Consider the following 25,835-nt stretch of genomic DNA (forward strand, 5'->3'; position numbering starts at 1 on the left):
AATTACATTTGGTCTTTTGAAAAAGAGCTGTAATTCCTAAACCCTTCCTCAAATTAGGATGTGAATATCCTCAAATTAAAGCTGAGAGTCTGCACTTTAAGCCCATATTGATTATATAACCGTATATTTAATATGGTTTGGTAAACAGCTAAAATGCCAAAACTTGTGTCACTGTCCAAATAATTCTGGACATAACTGAATAAACCACAATTTTACCCTGATATTTGGAGTGCAGTGTTTTCTTTTGGACTTATTACATGTGACCTTTAATCAGGGTTTTATTAATGGCACCAACCTCATTCTTTTTCATTGTGCTGCTCCGTTCCATTACGTACTGTAAAACATGGTGATAGCAGAAATATGTGCTTAGGATGCTTTTGTTCAGTTGAGACAAGGGTTTCAGTCAACATAGAGTGAGCAATATCTCTAAATATCATCTGTCATCTGTCACAGAGAGAAGCTTCATCTTCGAATATAATGACCCAAAGCACACATTGAAGTCAAATAATGACCGAACCCGGTTTCGGTCCGAACATCGGGAAAAGTTAGGTTCGCAGCGAATCCGAACTTCACCGGGTTCGGCCGAACCCGTTTTGACCGAACCCGGCTATATTTTGGCGCCTGCCACATGCTAGATGTAAAATGGAGGATTTCACAATATCACCTGACATCAGGCTACCCCATAATGCCTTGCAAATGGCTCTCCCAGCCAATCGGGAGGCAGCATAGGGGTGGGCTCAAGCCTGCAATAAAAGTCTATGCACGGAGCTCAGCGGCCATTTTAGAGACAGGAGCTGTAGGGATAGCATCTCTGTGCAGTAAGGGAAAGCTTTAGGAATCTAAAAGCCAGGAATCCAGCAATCGAAAGGGCTCATCCACTACTCACTACTCAGCCAGTGTGTGAATATGCTTTTATAAGGGGCTCATCCCCGTTGCATCCAACTTGCAATACAGGCAGCCTTTGTAGTACTACAACGCCCAGCATTCCCTGAGTGCACCGCGGCGTGGCTGATAGAAATTCTCATTCATTGCCATTTGCGAAGCCAGTGTGTGAATACGCTTTTAGAAGGGGCTCATCCCCGGCCGTTAACATAACAAATAACAATCCAACTTGCAATACAGGCAGCCTTTGTAGTAGTACTACAACGCCCAGCATTCCCTGAGTGCACCGCGCCGTGGCTGATAGAAATTCTCATTCATTGCCATTTGCCAAGCCAGTGTGTGAATACGCTTTTAGAAGGGGCTCATCCCCGGCCGTTAACATAACAAATAACAATCCAACTTGCAATACAGGCAGCCTTTGTAGTAGTACTACTAAAATGCCCAGCATTCCCTGAGGGCACCGCGGTGTGGCTGATAGAAATTCTCATTCATTGCCATTTGCCAAGCCAGTGTGTGAATACACTTTTAGAAGGGGCTCATCCCCGGCCGTTAACATAACAAATAACAATCCAACTTGCAATACAGGCAGCCTTTGTAGTAGTACTACAACGCCCAGCATTCCCTGAGTGCACTGCGGCGTGGCTGATAGAAATTCTCATTCATTGCCATTTGCCAAGTCAGTGTGTGAATACGCTTTTAGAAGGGGCTCATCCCCGGCCGTTAACATAACAAATAACAATCCAACTTGCAATACAGGCAGCCTTTGTAGTAGTACTACTACAACGCCTAGCATTCCCTGAGTGCACCGCGGCGTGGCTGATAGAAATTCTCATACATTGCCATTTGCCAAGCCAGTGTGTGAATACGCTTTTATAAGGGGCTCATCCCCGGCCGTTAACATAACAAATAACAATCCAACTTGCAATACAGGCAGCCTTTGTAGTAGTACTACAACGCCCAGCATTCCCTGAGTGCACCGCGGCGTGGCTGATAGAAATTCTCATTCATTGCCATTTGCCAAGCCAGTGTGTGAATACGCTTTTAGAAGGGGCTCATCCCCGGCCGTTAACATAACAAATAACAATCCAATTTGCAACACAGGCAGCCTTTGTAGTAGTACTACAATTCCCAGCATTCCCTGAGTGCACCGCGGCGTGGCTGATAGAAATTCTCATTCATTGCCATTTGCCAAGCCAGTGTGTGAATACGCTTTTAGAAGGGGCTCATCCCCCGGGTTTTGATTCAACTTGCTGCACTCCAGCAGTGAAATGTCTGGTAAAAAAAAGGTTGTGAAAGGACGGGGTAGAGGAAAAAACACCCATGCCGTGTCCTCTTCCAGTCCAAATGTTGGGTCTGTTGGTGCCAGACCCAGTACCAGCATTTGTGGCACAAGACATGTGCCCAGTTCCACTAGTAGCAGCAGCCATGTGCCTGCTGGTAGTAGTAGCAGTATCAGCAAGCCAGACTTGTCCATCTCCTCCGGTGGGCGGGTTACTTTAGAAAATACGGCCATTGTGGACTGGTTGGCTGGCTCGCGGTCATCTCAGCAGGAAGACTCTGACGATCTGGCTTCAAGCCAGGTTTCGTTGGATTCCAGATCCTCTACAGTTCCTTGGCACAGTGACAGTAGTAATATGGGTATTTCTAGCGTTTCCATTCCATCAGCTATGTCTTCACTCCCCCTTCCTAGCAGGAAGCCATCTTTCCTGAGAGTCCTAAGAGACATCTCCTCGGGTGCGAAGGAAGATACTGAACAACATAGTGATGATGATTTGTTTTCCGCGAGTCAGCCAACGGATTGTGTTGCGGCGGTGGTGGAGGTGGAAGCGGTGTCCGAGACGCATAGCTGTGGTAGTGGGGGTGTTGGTGGTGGTAGCCGTGGTGGCAGACGCAGTAATGAGGGGGGGCATGGAGCCCGCCATGATGTCACATCACATTCACAACACAGTGACAGAAGTGGCGGGGATGATGAGGAGGGCTATGATGATGATGTTGTTTTAGACAGGACCTGGGAACCAGGTGACGAGGTGATGACGGCGTCAGAGGAGGAGGGTAGTAGTGGCGGCACTGGCAGTGATAAACAGCCAAGCCGAGGTAGGGGCAGAAGTCAATCTGCAAAACGTTGCAGCGGTAGGGTCAGCTCAGGAGCCGGTGACGGCGACACTGATGCTGGTGTAGGCTCCCGAAAAAAGCCTGCCAGACAAGGGGCAAGCTCGGGTGGTGGTGGTGGTGGTGGTGGACGTGGTACTACCTCTTTACGGTACTCTGCCATGTGGCAATTTTTCTGTACCTTCCCGGAGGACGAAAACATGGCACAGTGCCGTATCTGCAAGCAGAAAGTAAGGCGTGGGCAGGGCAGCAATGTAGGAACTACCGCTCTACGTAAACACATGGAGCGGCATCACAAGGCCATGTGGGACAATCGACATGCCCCACCATCATCATGTACATCTAATGAAGACCCCTCTGCCGCTGCTGCTGCTGCTGCTCCGAGTCCCTGTCATCTAAGTAGTAGCCAGGCCTTATCCACCATGTCGTTGTCATCATCATCATCACTGTCATCTAGTGGTCCTCCTACGTCCCGTCAGTTATCCATTACGGAATCGTTGTCCAATAAGCAACAATATATACCCAGTCATCCACTTGTCGTGCGGCTTAATTCACACCTGGCTAAGTTGTTGGTGGTGCAGTCGCTGCCGTACCACCTGGTCGACTCCGCCGGCTTCAAGCAATTGATGGCGTGCGCTCAGCCTAGGTGGCGAATACCTAGCCGACATTACTTCTCCAAAACAGCTGTCCCTGCCTTGCACAAGCACGTGGAGGAAAAGGTGTGCCAGTCCTTGCAATTATCCGTGTGCAGCAGGGTACATGCCAATGTCGACACGTGGAGCAGCAACTATGGGCAGGGACAGTACATGTCTTTCACGGCCCACTGGGTCAATATTTTGCAGTCCGATGCACCACCGCAGCAATGCCAGGCATTACCACTTCCACGCTTGTATCTTTCTGGTTCAACTCCGGACACCAGGCGCCTACCATCATCCTCCTACTCCTCCTCCTCCTTGCCCTCCTGAATGGTGGTCTTCCCATCCCCGACAGGACACTGCGTATCTTCCACTCCTCCTCCCTCCTCTTTTCATATGTGCAAGGTGAAGCGCCACAACGCTTTCTTACACTTGCTGAGCCTGGGCGAGAAAAGCCACACAGGGCAGGAGCTGCTGCTGTGCATCAAGGAGGAAATCGCACGCTGGCTGTCTCCTCTGAAACTCACACTGGGCAATGTTGTTTCTGATAACGGGAAGAAAGTTGTGGCTGCACTGCGTCTAGGTCACCTTACACACGCTCCTTGCATGGCACATGTGATCAATCTGGTCATAACACGCTTCTTAAAGTCATATGTTGGTTTGAAGGGTGTGCTGGCCATGTCCAGGAGGGTTTGCTTTCGCTTTAGACGTTCGTATGCATTTAAGCACGCCCTCCTGGACTTGCAGCGTCAAAACAATCTCCCAGAACACAGCCTGATTTGCGACGTTCCAACACGCTTGAATTCCACCCTGCACATGTTGGACCGTCTGTACGAACAGCGGAAAGCCGTGAATGATTTCCTGATGCAGCAGACGGGCAGCGTTTGGAGCCAGTGTAATTTCGAGCTCAGGCACTGGCAGCTGGTTAGAGATGCATGTCGCGTTTTGAGGCCCTTTGAAGAGGCCACACGATTTGTGAGCCGTGGCGTTACGGAATGAACGATGATATTCATTATGGAGCAAACGCTCACAGCGATGATTCAGCAAAGGATGGAGGAAGGATCACATCTGGCTATGGATGTTGAGGAGGAGGAGGAGGATGAGGATGAGGAAACAGGACCTGAAGAGGAGCTGGATTTGGAGATGGAATCACAGGAAGGGATAGGGGACGAGGCAGCCGCACAACATGACAGTGATGGTGATGACGAGTCTGACGACGACCTTGATGATGGACAACCATGGCAGTATGGGGCGGAGATGGAACCAGCCCTCTGAAACGCTGGCCAGGATGGCGAGCTGTATTCTTCGTTACTTGCGCGCTGACTGTCGTATTGTTAGCATGAAGCAAAGAGATGAGTACTGGATAGCCACAATTTTAGACCCTCGGTATAAAGCCAGAATGGGGGAGTTTTTTGCGCCTTCCGAGAGGGAGGCAAAATTGGCTTATTATCGAGAGAAGCTATGCAGCCAGCTTGTCACTGCTTTCAAACGGCAAACACCTGCTGCAAGCATGTCTGACCGGGGGGCCACTCTCCGCTCCCCACTGTCTCATCGTTCCACCGCCTCTGGCAGAGCTACCTCTGCAATAGGCGGCAGCAGCGGCAGCAGCAGCAACAGCAGCAGCAGCCAATTCAGTTTGGAAAATATGATGACAACATTTTTAGATCCAATACCCCGACCTGACACACATCGTAGTCACCAAAGGGATGTTCACCATCACCAGGTGCAGCACCTAAACAACCAGGTTCACTCGTACCTGGACTGTGCCCTTTCTCCGTCAGAAATGCTGATCCCAGACCCCGTGGACTTCTGGGTCAGCAGATTGGATCATTGGCAAGAACTGGCCCAGTTTGCCACGGTAGTACTGTCTTGTCCACCCTCCAGTGTAGCGTCAGAGAGGGTATTCAGCGTGGCAGGGGGCTTCGTCACCCCTAAGCGAACAAGATTGTCCGCCAACAGCTTGGAAAATCTCACGTTTCTGAAAATGAATAAAGCGTGGATCGGTGAGGATTTTAAAACCTCTGTGCCTGATGCCACTGATTAGATGTGACATTGCTGCTGCTGCTGCCGCTGCCGCCTGCTACTGCCGCCTGCTACCATGGGATTCTGTCCTGACCACTCTTTTTTTAATGTGCCGCTGTTGGTGCTGCTACTACTTCTACCACCAATCCACCCCCTGTGGCGTCTGCTACAAGCAGGCCTGCCCCACCACAGGGCTTTGTCCTGTGACTGTCCAGTCTCTTTTAATGCGCTGCTACTACTACTACCACCCTTGCTGTCTGTTGGCTACCTCTGCTACCACCAATACACCTCGACTGCCGTCTGCTACAAGCAGGCCTGAGGCCTGCCCCACCGCAGGGCTTTGTCCTGTGACTGTCCAGTCTCTTTTAATGTGCTGCTACTACTACTACCACCCTTGCTGTCCATTGGCTACCTCTACTACCACCTATACACCTCCACTGCCGTCTGCTACAAGCAGGCCTGAGGCCTGCCCCACCACAGGGCTTTGTCCTGTGACTGTCCAGTCTCTTTTAATGTGCTGCTACTACTACTACCACCACCCTTGCTGTCTGTTGGCTACCTCTACTACCACCAATACACCTCCACTGCCGTCTGCTACAAGCAGGCCTGAGGCCTGCCCCACCACAGGGCTTTGTGCTGTGACTGTCCAGTCTCTTTTAATGTGCTGCTACTACTACTACCACCCTTGCTGTCCGTTGACTACCTCTACTACCACCAATACACCTCCACTGCCGTCTGCTACAAGCAGGCCTGTGGCCTGCCCCACCACAGGGCTTTGTCCTGTGACTGTCCAGTCTCTTTTAATGTGCTGCTGCTACTACTACTACCACCCTTGCTGTCTGTTGGCTACCTCTACTACCACCAATACACCTCCACTGCCGTCTGCTACAAGCAGGCCTGAGGCCTGCCCCACCACAGGGCTTTGTCCTGTGACTGTCCAGTCTCTTTTAATGTGCTGCTACTACTACTACCACCCTTGCTGTCCGTTGGCTACCTCTACCTCCACCCATACACCTCCACTGCCGTCTGCTACAAGCAGGCCTGCCCCACCACAGGGCTTTGTCCTGTGACTGTCCAGTCTATTTTAATGTGCTGCTACTACTACTACCACCACCCTTGCTGTCTGTTGGCTACCTCTACTACCACCAATACACCTCCACTGCCGTCTGCTACAAGCAGGCCTGAGGCCTGCCCCACCACAGGGCTTTGTCCTGTGACTGTCCAGTCTCTTTTAATGTGCTGCTACTACTACTACCACCCTTGCTGTCCGTTGACTACCTTTACTACCACCAATACACCTCCACTGCCGTCTGCTACAAGCAGGCCTGAGGCCTGCCCCACCACAGGGCTTTGTCCTGTGACTGTCCAGTCTCTTTTAATGTGCTGCTACTACTACTACTACCACCCTTTCTGTCCGTTGGCTACCTCTACTACCACCAATAAACCTCCACTGCCGTCTGCTACAAGCAGGCCTGAGGCCTGCCCTACCACAGGGCTTTGTCCTGTGACTGTCCAGTCTGTTTTAATGTGCTGCTACTACTACTACCATCCTTGCTGTCCGTTGGCTACCTCTACTACCACCAATACACCTCCACTGCCGTCTGCTACAAGCAGGCCTGCCCCACCACAGGGCTTTGTCCTGTGACTGTCCAGTCTGTTTTAATGTGCTGCTACTACTACTACCACCACCCTTGCTGTCCGTTGGCTACCTCTACTTCCACCAATACACCTCCACTGCCGTCTGCTACAAGTAGGCCTGAGGCCAGCCCCACCACAGGGCTTTGTACTGTGACTGTCCAGTCTGTTTTAATGTGCTGCTACTACTACTACTACCACCACCCTTGCTGTCCGTTGGCTACCTCTACTACCACCAATACACCTCCACTGCCGTCTGCTACAAGCAGGCCTGGAGGGCTTGTGAAAAGCTATTGCTTGCTACTTTTACATCCATGTATGGATGAACTCCGGCAGGCATCTGTCAATAAAAAGGGTACATTTTTGGAGGGCTTGTCAAAAGCCATTGCTTGTTGCTTTTACATTACATCCATGTATGGATGAACCCCGGCAGGCATCTGCCAATAAAAAGGGTAAATTTTTGGAGGGCTTGTGAAAAGCCATTGCTTGTTGCTTTTACATCCATGTATGGATGAACCCCGGCAGGCATCTGCCACCATAAAGGGTACATTTTTGGAGGGCTTGTCAAAAGCCATTGCTTGTTGCTTTTACATTACATCCATGTATGGATGAACCCCGGCAGGCATCTGCCAATAAAAAGGGTAAATTTTTGGAGGGCTTGTCAAAAGCCATTGCTTCTTCTTTTACCACCTTATATGTATGAACCCTGGCGGACATCTGCCGCTAAAAATGGTTCATTTTTGTACCTTTTTTAACAATGCATTAAGCATACAACATGCACAAGTGCAGTGGTTTCTGTTAGTTATCACCGTGTCCCATCCGTTTTCCTATAGCTATACATGTTGGCATAACTTTGACACTAACTTTGCCTTAAAGACAGCTCAAAAGTACTTGGATACACTCATGGGTGACCTAAGAGTGTTATACAGGGCTTCTAGGGCTTTTAAACAGTGTTATACACGATTTTTAGGGGCTTTCTTGTATTACAGGTTCGGTCAGAACTAGTTCGGTCCGAATCGAACTTTTTCATGAAATTCGGCGAACCAGCCGAACCGAACTTTTCATAAGTTCGCTCATCTCTAGTCAGGACCCATACCTCTCAATGTCCCAAAAGTACACTTATTTGTACAATGACTCTAGTCAAGTTAAATTATGTTACTTAAGAGTATGTCCAGACCTCAGTTAAAGGGGATATATTTTTCAAACAATTCCTTTATGTTAGGTAGGTCCACTATAAATAGGCTGATCACCGCTGCTGCAATCCTAACCCCCAGCAATCAGCTGCACTGTGGAGTGCCACCACAGGGGAAATGGAGCATTACAAGGTGCACATTGAAAGGTGAACAATAGACTGTCTGTGTAATGCACGAACTAGTGGGATCCTCCGAAAAAACAGAGATGCTCTTTGTAACCGCTCTCCATTCAGTTTAATTGATGGAGGTCCCGAATAATGGATCTCTCTCTATTAACTCAGGATTCCCTAATAGGGTATTTGAAAATTAGCTTTCTAATCCCAACAACAACCAGTTCTCAAAGCTACAGTATTTCTAAATAATATTATCCATGATTCTACTTAAAAATATAATGTTACTTATATCTTATAAATGAACAGTTACCACCAGTATCTAATGTTGGCTGACACAGGGTGGAATTCTGCATTAGGGGTAGAGCAGGGCTCACATTTTAAACAGCTTCTACATTTTTTAACTTGTTGGAGCTGTATCTACTAGCACCAACCAGGTGTAAGAGGATTATAGTGCTTAGTACAAAATATACCGTTTTAGAATATATATGAATTAGTGTTAAGGTTGATGTTCATCATTCGCTAAGGAAAGTAGGATTTACTACATTCATGGCCACTCGCCATAATTCTGTATGGGAGATATAGAAACCCCTTTAAATATTAGAATAAAATCACCTTACAAGAAGCACTCAAACAGGAAAATAGACAGCATCCAAAGCATTCGTACTGCAACTGACCCTAAAATAATGTCTATTACTAAAGTAAAACAGAGAGCACTCATGTCTTGATGCAAAAAATAAACATAGTGGTTTTTAATCCGATCGTGCAACGTTTCGGCTCAGCAGTCTTTCTCAAGCCTGTTACATGACCGGATTAAAAACCACTCTGTGCAACGTCCGTGGTCGCAGACCATGAACTCCTTCCATGCAGTCGACGCCCTTCTCTCCAGAGATGACTGAACATGCGGCCGTCCTGTTCCACAGTGACCACCAGGGTGCGCTCGCGAGCTCAGTCCAGACTAAAGGAGCCAAAGCGCACACAGGTGAGAGATTGAGCTGATTGCTCCCAAAGCACCCTGGGCTATAAGAAGGGCTGTGCCCCTCCCTGCAATGCCTGAGCAATGTTGTTGTTATCCTAGTATGTTTATGCAAATGGTCTCCTAGTGTTTCCCAGTTTCCAGTTCCTGCTACCTGTAACCTGTATCCCGTGCTATCCTGGTCAAGTAGCGTGTTGAGCTGAAGTCGTGCTGTGCTGTATACCATGCCTGTTTTGCTACACCACGCCTGGAGCATGCCTTGCTGCCTAGTCCCAGCCGAGCCTGTCTTGCTACTGTCTGAGCTACCACAGGTGCACGATATGAATTATAGACTGTGACCTGTGTCCTATTGGCCAGCCACTATACCCTCAAGGCGGTATGGCCCAGTGGGTCCATGTACCCAACGTGAAAGTACGGTCAGGCCATGGACCCCGCTGGTCAATCCAAGACCATGATGACGTCACAAGAGATGCGGGCGGATATGCTAGACCTCCGGTCTCAAAAGGACCAACCCTCCAGACCTTGAACATTATTGGACGTCGGCTGGAGGTGCAAGCTTCCGATCCTTCTACTACACCTCCTGGCTGTACTGATCCTCTGACTACATCTCCTGGCAGTGCTGATCCCCGATTTTCTTTGCCACTTCCTGACCATTATGATGGAGACGCAAGGAACTGCCGTGGATTTTTGAACCAGTGCCAGATCCCCTTTAGCCTGTATGCAAGGGCGTTTTCGTCTGATGGCGCAAGGGTCGCTTTCATCGTCTCTCTCCTCACTGGCAGAGCCCTTGCATGGGCGAATCCTATTTGGGAGAGACAAGGATCAGAGACCCGTGACTTACAAGGGTTCCTCCGGACATTTTGCATGGTGTTTGAGGAGCCTGGACGAGTCTCGTCTGCAGCCGCCTCCTTGCTGAACCTACGCCAGGGAGACACCTTCGTGGGCGAGTACGACATCCACTTCCGCACCCTGGCGGGAGAACTGTTGTGGAACAATGACACCTGGGTATCTACATTCTGGCAGGGACTGTCTCCTAAGATTAAGGACGAGCTTGCCGCCCGAGATCTACCATCAACCCTGGATGACCCCATCCTTCTGGCCGCCCGCATTGATATAAGCATCCAAGAACGGCTCCAAGAAGCTCGTTGGGAGAAAGGACTCCTTAGTCCGGTCCCTACTTTGCAGCAACCTGCTGTACTCGGACAAGTTTAAGCTGTCTAACCAGGAGAGACAACGCAGACGCACTTCGGGACTCTGTCTATATTGCGGCCTCGGAGGCCATTTTGTGTGTCTGTGTCCCCAAAACCCCAGAGCATAAAGTTGGTGGGAGAGACAACCTTGGGTAAAGAAGGACTTTCGTCTAAATTGTCCATTCCGTGACCATATTGTCCGGCGAGAAAACGCATCGGGTCTCTGCGTATCTGGACTCTGGATCCGCTGCTAATTTCATTCCTTGAGACCTGGTGGATCTTCTCCAATTGCCCACTACCCCTCTGGAGAGGCTGTTGATGGTTGCATCTGTAAATGGACTACCTCTGCCAGACCCAATTATAGCTGTGACCAAGCCGCTGAGGCTCCAAGTGGGAGCCCTCCACTCCGAGCTCCCCTCAATTTTTGTGGAACAATGTCCTTCCCAAGGCCGTCAACCCCGTGCTGCTGGGTCTGCCTTTGCTCCGACTACATGCCCCAGTCCTGGACTGGAATTCTGGAGAGATTCTTCAGTGGGGCTCCGAGTGCCTCAACCATTGCCTGGTACAGATTCGTTCAGCTCAGCCTCCTCTGCCTCGGTCCTTGGCAGGATTGCCTGGTCATTATTCTGCGTTTTTGGACGTCTTCAGCAAGAAAGAGGTGGGCGTATGACAGTCCTATCGACCTAGTTCCTGGTGCTTCCCTTCCCCGTGGTAGGGTATATCCTCTCTCCTTGCCAGAGACTCTGTCCATGTCTGCCTATCTTAAAGAGAACTTGGAGAGGGGCTTCATACGAAAGTCTTCCTCCCCGGCAGGAGCCGGGTTCTTCTTCGTCAAGAAAAAGGATGGTTCTCTGCATCCTTACATCGACTACTGGGGTCTCATCCAGATCACGGTGAAAAATAAGTATCCGTTGCCATTGATCTCTGAACTGTTTGATCGTATACGTGGTGCCAAGACTTTTTCTAAACTAGTCCTGCGTGGGGCTTACAACCTAATCCAGATTCGCCAGGGTGACGAATGGAAGACTGCATTTAACAACAGTGACGGACACTATGAATATTTAGTAATGCCCTTCGGTCTGTGTAATGCTCACGCGGTCTTCCAGGAGTTCGTTAATTACATGTTCCGCGACCTCCTCTATGTTTGTGTTGTGGTCTATCTTGATGACATCTTGATTTTTTCTCCAGATCCAATGACTCATCGGAGACATGTCCGTCAAGTTTTGCTGCGGTTAAGGGAGAATCGCCTGTACGCCAAGTTGGAGAAGTGTGTATTTGAGAAAGATGCTCTACCCTACCTGGGCTACATTATCTCGAATCAAGGTCTCAAGATGGATCCTGAAAAGGTAAAGTTCGTCCTGGAATGGCCACACCCTCAAGGCTTGAGAGCCATACAGCGCTTCCTGGGATTCACCAATTTCTACAGACAGTTCATTCCAAACTTCTCCTCACTGACATCTCGTATCTCTAACCTCACCAAGAAAGGCATGAACGCCAAGGTGTGGACTCCAGAAGCAGAGTCCGCATTTAATAGCCTGAAGAGTGCCTTCACGTCAGCCTCTATCCTCCATCATCCAGCTGTTTCTCGACAGTTCTCGTTGGAGGTGGACGCCTCCTCTGTCCGTGCTGGTACACTCCTGTTCCAGAGAGGTTCCAAGGGCAAGTCAATGGTATGTGGCTATTACTCTAAGCTCTTCTCTTCCGCAGAATGCAGAATGCAACTACTCGATTGGGGATCGGGAGTTACAGACCATCAAATTGGCTCTGGAGGAGTGGAGACATCTATTAGAGGGCGCAGTTCATCCTATCTTGATATTTACGAACCACAAGAACCTCACTTATCTCCAGACGGCCTAACGACTGAATCCTCGTCAGGCCAGGTGGTCGCTGTTCTTTGCCCGGTTCCAGTTTGAGCTCCACTACCGTCCGGCCGACAAGAATGTGAGGGCCGATGCCTTGTCCAAGTCATTCAAGATACACTATGGAGTCTCCACAGCATCATCCCTGCCAGTTAGAGACATTCACCCGGGGAGGACTTTTGTGCGTCTGGCGGACAGAAGAAGAATCCTCCGCTGGGGACGCAGTTCCAAATTGGCAGGTCACGTGGGTGTCTGTAGGACCCAAGACCTGATTGCTTGTCAGTTCTGGTGGCCCACACTGCCAAAAGATGTCACGGACTTTGTCTCCTCCTGCACGGCGTGCGCATCAAATTAGGTTGCCCACTCCAAACTGGCAGGCCTGCTCCAGCCGTTGCCTGTGCCGATGCCCCCTGGCAGCATATTGCTATGGACTTTATCATGAACCTGACTCTCTCTGCTGGTTGCAGTACGGTCTGGGTGGTGGTGGACCGATTCTCCAAGATGGCTCATTTCATTCCACTGACTGGCCTACCGTCTTCTTCCTGACTGGCCAATCTCTTCGTCCAACACATCTTCCGTCTGCACGGCTTGCCTCTACATATTGTGTCGGATCGGTGGGGTTCAGTTCACCTCTAAGTTCTGGAGAGCCCTCTGCGTACTCCTCGTTGTGAAGTTGGACTTTTCCTCTGCCTACCATCCCCAGTCCAATGGTTAAGTCGAGAGAATAAACCAGATTATGGAGAACTATCTACGACACTTTATCTCCAGGCAGCATGATGACTGGGTGCAGCTGCTTCCTTGGGCTGAGTTCTCCTACAACAACCATACTAGTTAATCCACCGCTAAGAGTCCATTCTTCATGTCTATGGCCAACACCCTCGTATATCTCTTCCTGTTTCCACTACATCTCAGGTGCCTGCAGCCGACTCTGCATTCAGGAACTTTCTACAGATCTGGCAGCAGACTAGATCTTCTATTCTGCTGGCGGTTGACCGCATGAAGAGAAAGGCAGACACAAGAAGACGAGAGCCTCCCCAGTTCCTTCCAGGTACTAAGGTCTGGCTGTCCTCTAGGAATATCCGGCTGAGGGTGCCATCGTACAAGTTTGCTCCCAGGTTCCTTGGACCCTTCGAGATTTTGCAACAAATCAACCATGTTTCCCACAAGCTTCAGCTGCCTCCTACCCTCAAGATCCCCAACTCCTTCCATGTCTCCCTGCTGAATCCGGTGATCTTGCAGTGGCTCCCAGCGGTTCATCAGAGACTTTTGAGGTTAAGGAGATCCTGGATACTAAAAAAGTAAGAGAAAGAACCTTTTATTTAGTGGAATGGAAGGGGTTTGGTCCAGAAGAGAGGTCCTGGGAGCCAGAAGAGAATCTCAATGCTCCTATTCTCATTAAGAGGTTTCTCTCTTGTTCTGGTCCCAAGAGGAGGGGGCGTAAGAGGGGGGATACTGTAACATCCGTGATCGCTGACCACAAACTCCTTCCATCCAGTCGATGCCCTTCTCTCCAGAGATGTCTGCACATGCGGCCGTCCTGTTCCACAGTGACCACCAGGGTGCGATCACGAGCATAGTCCAGACTTAAGGAGCCAAAGCGCACACAGGTGGGAGATTGAGCTGATTGCTCCCAGCGCACCCTGGGCTATAAGAAGGGCTGTGCCCCTCCCTGCAATGCCTGAGCATTGTTGTCATTATCCTAGTATGTCTATGCAAATGGTCTCCTAGTGTTTCCCAGTTCTCAGTGTTTCCCGTTCCCGCTACCTGTAACGTGTATCCCGTGCTATCCGGGTCAAGTACCGTGTTTAGCTGAAGTTGTGCTGTGCTGTATACCACGCCTGTTTTGCTACCCCATGCATGGACCCTGCCTGCTGCCTAGTCCGAGCCGAGCCTGTCTTGCTACTGTCTGAGCTACCACAGGTACACTATACGAACTATAGACTGTGACCTGTGTCCAGTTGGCCAGCTGCCATACCGTCACGGCGGTACGGCCCAGAAGGTCCACGTACCCAACGTGACACTCTGTTTATGTTTTGCATCAACATGTAAGTGCTGTCTAGTTTTACCTTATTTATTTACAAGAAGCACTATGAAGATTGGTTGGGAAATAAACAATTTTCTTTAACACAAACTGTGTTAAATGCTAAAACTCTAAATTAAGAAGTAATTCTATCTTACATACAGTAGTAAAAGTTTATAGTCAATAGCAATGTCCATTAAGAAGTTATTCTGGAAAAAAAAATCCCATACAATCTGGAGTAATTTCAATAAAGGAAAAGATCAAGAGTGGGACCTTCTGCTACTATATGGCTGTGTATCACTCGGTGGTTAGACCATGCAATACTCAAATCGAATTGTCCTAAGCAATGCAACATGGCCTACTAGAAACAGGAGGTGATGACTGACTTTATCAACAAATAAACATTCACGCAACAGAAGGCATTTATTTATCATGTGGCTCCAAATGCACAAATGGTATGTTCTGCTACACCCAGAGGAATGTATGAGGCAAAGAGGACAGAGAAATGTAAGATGACCATCTGTGCTTCCAGTGTTACAGATTGCCTTCTACAGCTTGCAGAACACTTCTGTCCCTCTCAACTTGGTTGTGTAAAATGCCATCATAGATCACGACACATGACAGAAACCACTCGAGCACATTACAAAGATTTCTGAGCAGTGTCTATTTGTGTCTTTTGTTGATATTACTATTACAAACTTTAATTTTCAAAATGAATCTGGAGAGCCTTCAATTGCATATAGCAGGGTTGTTATTATTATGTGTAGGAATAATTGGAATTGATCAAAAGTTATCATTCAATTAAAATGATATCTTTTTTTTCACAGATGGCTATACAACAGATGACATAGAATTCTATTGGAATGGAGGAGATAAAGCAATCACAGGAGTTGAGAAGATTGAGCTGCCTCAGTTTTCAATTGTTGAATACAAAATGGTTTCGAAGAAAGTTGTCTTCTCCACTGGTAAGAACTTTCCCTCACACAGAGGGTTGGAAATAATAATCGGCAAATAAGGTATTCTTCTGGGGTTGAGAGGACCCACTCGGGTGCCGAAATGTGTTGTTTTTTTATTGGGGAAAATAGCACAGTGGTGGATTCTTTCTGTTATCTAGCATTACTATGTGAGTTCTCTTCATTGCAGAAAATCTGCTATATGTCACTATTATCCAGAGGTGTAACTTGAAGCTCCTGGGCCCAAATGCAAAATCTGTAACAGTGCCCTTACCTACCATGTGCCATTTGAAATACTGGTGTCTTGTTATGTGACAAAAGGGTCATAGGCACCAGTGCCAGGGTATGACTGATACTTCTGCAACTACCTAAAGCTTTGCGCCTGTTGCTGTCTATAGTTTGGCTGCTAAAAAAAAAGGTGGGAGGGGCTTATTTATGACCTTGCTATAAGCCCCCTGTGGTTCTGGTGACACCCCTGATGTGTTGTTGTTATTATTTGTTATTATTTTCAGGTTCTTATCCTAGATTGTCATTGAGTTTTCGTCTTAAAAGAAACATTGGCTACTTCATTCTGCAGACATACATGCCTTCTACATTGATTACTATTCTGTCCTGGGTATCTTTCTGGATCAACTATGATGCATCAGCTGCAAGAGTTGCTTTAGGTAATTTACATGCATTTAATATGAAACACATCTTAGAAAATACACATGTACAGATGTGTCCTTACTTAACTTATTTCTAAACCCAACAAATCCTAAGATGTATGGCGTGAGATGTTAAACAAACATGTATAAAAAAAAAGTATACCTCAGCTATCCGTCACCCATCTGTTGCCCGTGACTCTCATGATAAATAAACGTATACATGTAACTTATCATTTTTTTCACTTGATGGCTGTGAAGGATGCATCTGACAGATGCCATAGACTCCCATTTGAAAGTATATGTATATATATGTTAATGTATACGTTTTTTTACTGCATGGCGCGAGATTATAGTGAATTAATATCATGATAAATTGTATAACTTAACGTAATTCCAGAAAAGCTAAGGGTGAACACATTTGTATGCATGCTCACATTAAACACATTAAACACTCATAAAGTCACATAGATATAAACCATAAAGAAGGGACTTTCTCCTATATATAGGCACATAATCAATCACAAAAAACACTAATAAGACATAGATGTGTATGTGGAATTGCCTTTTTATAAAAAAGTCCTTCATGTAATCTTACAAATGGTCACTTTTTCACAATTAGTCTCCATGCTATATATTTAGTGCCAATGGCAGGATCAAATTCCATCCTATGAGATCAGGAAAGCCTTTGCCAGAGTTTAGTTTAGTTAACCTGATCTCATAAGACAGGTTTCGATCCCATACTTGGTTCTTAAAATATACAGCTCATTATGCATTAGCCCTAGTGTGAGATGACAGATGGATTCCACAATATTATCCATTAATATTAGAATCTTTTATATGGCTTCATTGATCCTCTTCATTATAGCGTTTTCCATGACCACATTAACTCTACAACATAACATATTTAGATCAACAAACAAGGCTGGGAACCCATATTTAAAGACCCCCTTAGCTATCCTGGTATGTCTATTTTAGAAAAGACTTGTTTTCTCCATGAAATAACAATTCTACAGCATTTTTTCTTAGGACGTTGTGACGTTCCTCTGTTATTCGTACTGGAAAAATATTGTAACATTACGTATTAAACTATAAGCCGTTTACCAAATTTGGATGCTGGCATGCGTAGTACGAACTTAAGTCACATCTCAGGGGCAGTAATGCAGAGTAGCCCAGCACAGAGAGAACAGAGTTCAGTAACACCGTGCAGATTTGAGTTAGGGCATGTGCACACGACAACGCCAAATACGTCTGAAATTACGGAGCTGTTTTCAGGAGAAAACAGCTCCTGAATTTCAGACGTTTTTACAAGTACTCGCGTTTTTCGCAGTGTCTTTTACGGACGTAATTGGAGCTGGTTTTCATTGGAGTCAATGAAAAACGGCTCCAATTACGTCCCAAAAAGTGTCCTGCACTTCTTTGACGCGGGCGTAATTTTACGCGCCGTCTTTTGACAGCGACGCATAAAATTACAGCTCGTCTGCACAAAACATCGTAAGACCCATTGCAAGCAATGGGCAGATGTTTGCCAACGTATTGGAGCCGTCTTTTCAGGCGTAATTCAAGGCGTAAAACACCTCCATTACGTCTGAAAAGAGGTCGTGTGCACATACCCTTACACTCTAGAGCAGGAGATGTTTGGCAGCAGGCAAGGACGATGGATGACTAAGGCCGTTATTGAGGTGGCACAGGGGTGCAGAATCTAAGGAATACCATGTTCTGCATCCTTAACATAAAGCGACAGGAAAAACAGAAGTAAACTCACAACCAGGGCTGAGATCCAAGCAAGGACCTACAGGAGCCAGTCCCCTTTAAGGTCTCCACCCGATTGCATCATCCACCACGGGCAGACCTCGATCCCACGTCTGTGCTGCGTACAATAATAGAGGAATGTCACAATGCAGAGTACTAAGTAAAGATGTGCCACAAATTTTATTCTATGGGAAATACAAATATATATTAAAACAGATATGTCAGGAGAGCTGACAGGCTCTCTTTATATGTTTAATTTGACACTAAGTATGTATGAATTTATTTATGTACAGTATGTTAACTAGCTAAATAAAGCATGAGGCCCACACATTTTGCAAGTAGTATACAGTTTAATCATTTATTATCACAGCTTAAGTATATAATACTTTTAACACATTGGATATGTATATAGGATATGTATATATATATATATATATATATATATATATATATATATATATATATATATATATATATATACAAATATATATACATGTACAGAGTACTGTACAAAAGTTTTAGGCAGTCGTGGAAAAATGCTGCAAAGTAAGAATGCTTTCAAGAATAGACGCGTTAATAGTTTTTTTGTTATCAATTATCAAAATACAAAGTGAATGAACAGAAGAGAAATCTAACTCAAATCGATATTTGGTGTGACCTCCCTTTGCCTTCTAAACAGTAAAAAATTCTTCTAGTTATACTTGCACAAAGTCATGGATTTTGTAGGATTATAGTCAAGTGTATGATTAACCAATTATACCAAACAGGTGATAATGATCATCATTTTCATATGTAGGTTAAAACACAGTCATTAATTGTAACAGAAACAGCAGTGTAGGATGCTTAAAACTGGATGAGGAACAGCCAAACAATGCTACAAAGGTGAGATTGTGAATGACAGTTTCATGTCACAGGTCCACCATGGCAAGACTAAGCACAGCAACAATACACAAGGTAATTACAATGCATTCGGAAAGGCTTCAGACCCTTTACATTTTTTCAAATTTTGCTATTTTGAGACCTTGTGCAAAAGTTTTAAAAAAAATGACGTTTTCCCCATCATTCTGCACTCAATACCCCATAATGACAAAGTGAAAACAGAATGTTAGTAATATTTGCTAATTTATTGAACAGGAAAAACGAAAATATTCATTGACATAAGTATTCAAACCCTTTACTCAGTACTTAGTTGAAGCACCTTTGGCAGCGATAACAGCTTCCAGTCGTCTTGGGTATGAAGCCACAAGGTGTGCACACCTTTATTTGGGGATTTTCTGCCATTCTTCTCTCAGATTCTCTCAAGCTCTGTCAGGTTGATTGGGGACCGTTGGTGGACAGCAATTTTCCGGTCTCTCCAGTGATGTTTGATTGGGTTCAAGTCAGGGCTCTGGCTGGGCCACTCAAGGACTATAACAGAGTTGTCCCTAAGCCCCTCATGTGTTGTCTTGGCTGTGTGCTTAGGGTCATTGTCTTGTTGGAAGCTGTGGTCCAGAGCACTCTGGATCAGGCTTTCATTAAGAATATATCTCTGTACTTTGCTCCATTCATCTTTCCCTCAACCCTGACCAGTCTCCCTGTCCCAGCCACTGAAAAACAACCCCACAGCATGACACCACCATGCTTCACTGTAGGGATGGTATTGGGTAGGTGATAGGCAGTGCTTGGTTTCCTCCAGACACAACGCTTAGAATTGAGGCCAAACATATAAATCCTGGTTTCATTAGACCACAAAATCTTGTTTCTCACAGTCTGGGAGTCCTTTAGGTGTTTTTTTTGCAAACTGCAGGCGGGCTTTCATGTGTCTTTTACTTAGGAGAGGCTTCTTTCTGGCCACTCTGCCATAAAGCCCAGATTGGAGTGCTGACCTCCTGGAAGTTTCTCCCATCTGCACACAGGATCGTTGGAGGTCAACCGGAGTGACCACTTGAGTTCTTGGTCACCTCTCTTACCAAGGCCCTTCTTCCCCAATTATTTCGTTTGGTGGGGCCAACTCTAGGAAGAGTCCTGGTTGTTCCAAACTTCTTCCATTTAAGAATTATGGAAGCCACTGTGCTCTTGAGAGCTATTAGTGCAGCAGAATGTTTTTTTGTACCCTTCTCCAGATCTGTTCCTCAACACAATCCTGTCTCTGAGATCTACCGGGAGCTCTTTCTTCCTCATGGAATGGTTTTTGCTCTGATATGCATTGTCAGCTGTTAGATCTTATATAGACAGGGGTGTGTCTTTCTAAATCATGTCCAATCAAATGAATTTACCACAGGTGGACTACAATCAAGGTGTAGAAACATTTCAAAGATGATCTAGAGAAATGGGTGGCCCCCAGAGCTAAATTTCAAGTGTCATAGCAGATGGTCTGAATACTTATGTCCATACAAAATATTAGTTTTTCATTTTTAATAAATTTGCAAAAATTTAAAAATGTTGTTTTCTCTATGTCATTATGGATTATTAAAGAGGCTCTGTCACCAGTTTATAACTGCCCTATCTTCTACCTAATCTAATAGGCGCTTTAATGTAGATAACTACAGTTTTGTTTTTGTTTTTTTGACCAATCAGCGTCATATACTTCTCTTCATTCAAGCCCAGCTTGATCCAGAGCACAGAGTGATCTTGCTAGATCTCGTTGTCCTGTGGATCAAGCTGGGCTGGAACGAAGGGAAGTGTATGGCGGTCAGCGTCATACACTTTTCTTTACCACGCCTACTTAGTGAAAAGTAAAAAGTAAAAAACGCCCAGTTAGGCACTAAGAAAAAATTTGCATAAATCTTAAAATGTTCATAAGTTGGTCAAAAATAAAAGTTTTTAAAAAAACAAACAAACTGTAGTTATCTACATTAAGGCGCCTATTATATTAGGTAGGAGATAGGGCAGTTATAAACTGGTGACAGAGCGTCTTTAAGTGCAGATTGATGGGGAAAACTTGGATTTTTTTATTTTAGCACAAGGCCGGAAGACTTTCCGAATGCACTGTATACTGCATCAGCAAGGTCTTTCCCAGGTAAAGACTTCAAAGCAGACTGGAATTTCAAGATGTGCTGTTCAAGCTCCTTTAAACAAGCACAAAGAAACGGGTAATATTGAGGACCGTAGACGCAGTGGTCAGCCAAGGAAACTTAGTGCAGCAGAACAAAGACATCATGCTTAATTTCCTTTAAAAATGGGAAGATGACCAACAGTGCCATCAGCTCAGAACTGGCAGACACCAGTGGGACCCAGATACATCCTTCTACTGTTTGGAAAAGTCTGTCCAGAAGTGGTCTACATGGAAGAGTTGTGGCCAAAAAGTCATACCTTCGACGTGAAAACAAGGCCAAGCGACTCAACTATGCACTAAAACATAGGAACTGGGGTGCAGAAAAATGGCAGCAGGTACCCTGGACTGATGAGTCATAATTTTGAATATTTGGCTGTGACATAAGGCAGTTTGTTCACCGAAGGGCTGGAGAGGGGTACAATAATGAGTGTCTGCAGGCAGCAGTGAAGCATGATGGAGGTTCTTGCAAGTTTGGGCTGCATTTCAGCCAATGGAGTTGGAGATTTGGTCAGGATTAATGATGTCCTCAATGCTAAGAAATACAAGCAGATACTTATCCATCATGCAATACCATCAGGGAGGCGTCTGATTGACTCTAAATTTATTCTGCCCCAGGACAATGACCCCAAACATACAGCCAATGCCATTAAGAACTATCTTCAGTGTAAAGAAGAACATGGAGCTCTGGAAGTGATGATATGGCAACATATATCAATATCATCGAGTCTGTCTGGCATTACATGAAGAGGCAGAAGCATTCGAGGAAGCATTTCATCCACGGAAGATTTGTGGTTAGTTCTCCAAGATGTTTGGAGCAACCTCCCTGCCGTGTTCCTTCAAAAGCTGTGTGCAAGTGTACCTAGAATGATGCTGTTTTGAAGGCAAAGGGTGGTCACACCAAATATTGATCTTATTTAGATTTCTCTTCTGTTCATTCAGTTTGCATTTTATTAATTGATAAAATAAAACTATTAACACTTCTATTTTTGAAAGCATTCTTACTTTGCAGCATTTTTCCACAACTGCCTAAAACATTTGCGCAGTACTGTGTATACATATATATATTTACTATTATTATCATTTTTGTACTCGAAAAATATAGGAATTGATTATACATTTTAAAAATGACTTCAAATTTGTCTTACAGGAATAACCACTGTGCTGACCATGACCACTATCAGTACACATCTCAGAGAGACCCTACCAAAGATCCCTTATGTCAAAGCTATAGACATCTATTTGATGGGATGTTTTGTATTTGTATTCTTGGCATTGCTGGAATACGCTTTTGTGAACTACATCTTCTTTGGAAAAGGTCCTCAACTCCAGAAGAAAGCAGCAGAGAAAGCAGAGAAAGCAAATAATGAAAAAAACAAACTGGAAATGAACAAAGTCCAGGTAATAGAACATTTTACATTTAATTTATATGGTTTGGGCTGCTCAATTAATGAAACAAGCAGGTCAGGAGCACTTTAATCCCTTCCCGCACCTTGACGTAACTGCACGTCAATGTGTGCAGTAAGTTCGCGCACCTTGACGTGCAGTTACGTCTGTGCTTTAACAGTTAACCGCCGCGCGGCGCTTCACCGCAGCGGCGGTTAACTGTGCAGGGTGTCTGCCCTGCATTCCCCGTTGCCGATCAGCGGCCCATCACCGCTGATTTCGGCAGTTAACCCCTTCGATGCGGCGATTTTAGCGCCGATCGGCAGCCCCCAAGTGAAATCACGGGGGCTGGCGATGGTACCCATGGCAACCGGACGCCAGAAAATGGCTTCCGGGCTGCCATGTACAGAAGCCTATGAGGACCAGCCGGAGGCTGCTCGTCGTAGGCTTCCTGTCAGTGTGACAGTTACGTCACAATGACAGTTAGAATACATTACACTACGTAGGTAGTGTAATGTACTCTAGCAGCGATCAAAGCTGCAAGTCTAAGTGTCCCCTAGTGGGACAAGTGAAAAAAGTAAAAAAAAGAATACTTTTTTTTTTAAAAAGTGTAAAAATAAAAGTTAGAAGTGACATAAACAAGAACTGCTTTTTTTTCCTATAATAAGTCTTTTATTATAGGAAAAAAAAATGAACAGGCAAAAAAAAAGTACACATATTGGGTACATATATGTTTGTAACGACCCCAACTATAATATTATTTTTCCCGCACGGTGAACACCGCAAAAAAATAAACGAAAAACAATGCGAGAATCACTATTTTTTGGTCATCACCCCTCCCAAAATATACAATAAAAAGTGATCAAAAAGTCGCATGTACGCCAAAATAGTACCGATACAAACTACAACCCGTCCCGCAAAAAACAAGCCCTTACACAGCTTTTTTGACTGAAAAATAAAAAAGTTATGGCGCTCAAAATACGGTGACACAAAAAATAATTAACTTATATACATATGGTATCGCCGTAATCGTACCAACCCGCAGAATAAAATATAATGGTCATTTATAGCCCAGGGTAAACAGCGTAAAAAATAAATAAAAATGATTGTCAGAATTGATGGTTTTTGGTCACCTGGCTTGCCGAAAAATGGAATAAAAAGTGATCAACAAAATCGCATGTACACCAAAATGGTACCAATGAAAATTACAGATTGTCCCGCAACAAATAAGCCCTCACACAGCTCCAGTGGTGAAAAAATAAAAAAAAGTTCCGGCTAACAGATTATGGCGATGCAAAATGTGCAGAGCGTTCCAAAAGCGGATAAGATTGGGCGCCATTTATCAGTGCGACACTGGCCACAGATCTGCGGATTATTATTTATTTACCCCATTATTATACCCTCTTATTATGCCCTGATGTACTCTGCCCTTCCTACATATGCCCCCACATTATAAACTGAAATACCAGCAAAACGCCAAACAGAACAACTGCCAAGCTAAATCTGTGCTCCAAAAGCCAAATGGCGCTCCCTCCCTTCTGAGCCCTACAGCGTGCCCAAACAGCCGTTTACGTCCACCGATATGGCATCGCCATTCCCGGGAGAACCCGGTTAATATTTTATGAGGTATTTGTGGCACAAACTGGGCACAACATATAGTGCACTAAAATGGCACATCATTTTTATTTTCACTCTGCACCATCCGCTGCGCATTAAACCCTTCGTGCACCATGACTTAATAGCATGTCGTGGTGTGTGGGGGTGATATATGGAGCGTCTCACGCGCTGAGCCCGCCCCATACGCTGCGGGTGTCAGCTGTGTATTACAGCTGATACCCGGGACTAACGGACAGAAACAGCGATCACGCTGTTACAGGAGCCTGTAAAAATGACAATATACTGCAATACATTAGTATTGCAATGTATTCTACCAGTGATCTAACTATCGGTGGTTCAAGTTTCCTAGGGGGACTAATAAAATATGTAAAAAAAAAAGGTAAATTGTTATTATTAGTGGAAAAAATTTAATAAATATTTAAAGTCCAAAAAGAAACCCATTTCACATTTTTTCTCTAAAGTATTGACAAAAAAAAATACACAAAATTGGTATCGCTGCGTCCGTAAAAGTCCAAGCTATTACAATATACCATTATTGAACTCGCACGGTGAACGCCGTGAAAAATAAAGAATTTTAAACTGCAAAATCACAGTTTTTTGGTCACCTTGGCTCTACCAAAAAATGTAATAAAAAGTGCTCAAAAAGTCTTATGTACCAAAAAATGATACCAATAAAAACTACAGCTCGTCCCCTCAAAAAATAAGCCCTCACACCAGTCTATTGACGGAAAGATAAAAAAGTTGTGGCTCTCGGAAAGCGGGGAGGAAAAACGAAAAAGAAAAAAGAAAAACATGGATGAGTTCGGAAAGGGTTAATTACTTTCTAATGAAGAAACATTTATGACCACATGTGAGGTATAGCCGTACTTTGGAGAAATTGCTTTACAAATGTTGGGGTGCATTTTCTCCTTTATCCTTTGTGAAATTGAAAAAAATTCAACATTTTAGTGGAAATAATGTTGATAATAATTTCCACGGCCTAATTCTAATAAATTCTGCAAAAGACGTGTGGGGCCTAAATGCTCACTGTACCCCTAGATAGATTCCTTAAGTGGTGTAGTTTCCCAAATGGGGTTACTTTTGGCGGGCTTCCACTGTTTCGCTCTCTCAGTGGCTTTGCAAATTCGACATGACACCCAAAAACTATTCCAGCTAAATTTGAGCTCCAAAAGCCAAATAGTGCTCCTTCCCTTCTAAGCCCCGGTGTGGGTCTAAACAGCAGTTTATTACCACATATGGTGTATTTACATAATCAGGAGAAATTGTTTTACAAATGTTGGGGTGCTTTTTCTCCTTTATTCCTTGAAAAAATTAAAAATGTCTAAGTTCTTACAGAAAAAAAGTAGATTTTTACCTTTACAGACTAAGTCCAATGAATTCAGCAAAACAACTGTGGGGTCAAAATGCTAACTTTACCCCTAAAAAAATTCCTTGAGGGGTTTAGTTTCCAAAATGAGGTCACTATTGGGGGGGTTTCCACTGTTTTCATCCCTCCAGTGCATTGCAAACGCGACACGGCACTGAAAACTATTCCAGAAAAATCAGAAATCCAAACTCCAAATGGTGCTCCTTCTCTTCTGAGGCCTGCTGTGGGTCCAAACAGCAGTTTATTACCACATATGGGGTATTACTATAATCGGAAGAAATTGCTTTACATAAGTTGGGGTGTTTTTCTACTTTTATTCTTTGTAGAAATTAAAAATTTCTGCGTTTTTTTCACAAAAAAAGTAGATTTTCATCTTCACATACTAATTCAAATAAATTTAGCAAAAAAACCGTGGCTTCACAATGCTAACTATACCCATAGATAAATTCCTTGAG

General features: G+C 45.1%; 1 protein-coding gene across 1 annotated transcript in view; it reads left to right on the top strand.

Moving 5' to 3' along the window:
• Nucleotides 1–25,835, top strand: part of GABRB1 (gamma-aminobutyric acid type A receptor subunit beta1) — a 606,042-nt gene that overhangs the window by 560,281 nt on the left and 19,926 nt on the right. Inside the window, exons 6-8 of the mRNA XM_075859522.1 lie at nt 15,459–15,596; nt 16,097–16,249; nt 22,162–22,412. Of these exons, the coding sequence (XP_075715637.1) occupies nt 15,459–15,596; nt 16,097–16,249; nt 22,162–22,412 (542 nt within the window). The remainder of the gene's footprint in view (nt 1–15,458; nt 15,597–16,096; nt 16,250–22,161; nt 22,413–25,835) is intronic.

This window comes from Rhinoderma darwinii, chromosome 1, assembly GCF_050947455.1.
Source record: "Rhinoderma darwinii isolate aRhiDar2 chromosome 1, aRhiDar2.hap1, whole genome shotgun sequence".
Lineage (NCBI taxonomy): Eukaryota > Metazoa > Chordata > Amphibia > Anura > Rhinodermatidae > Rhinoderma > Rhinoderma darwinii.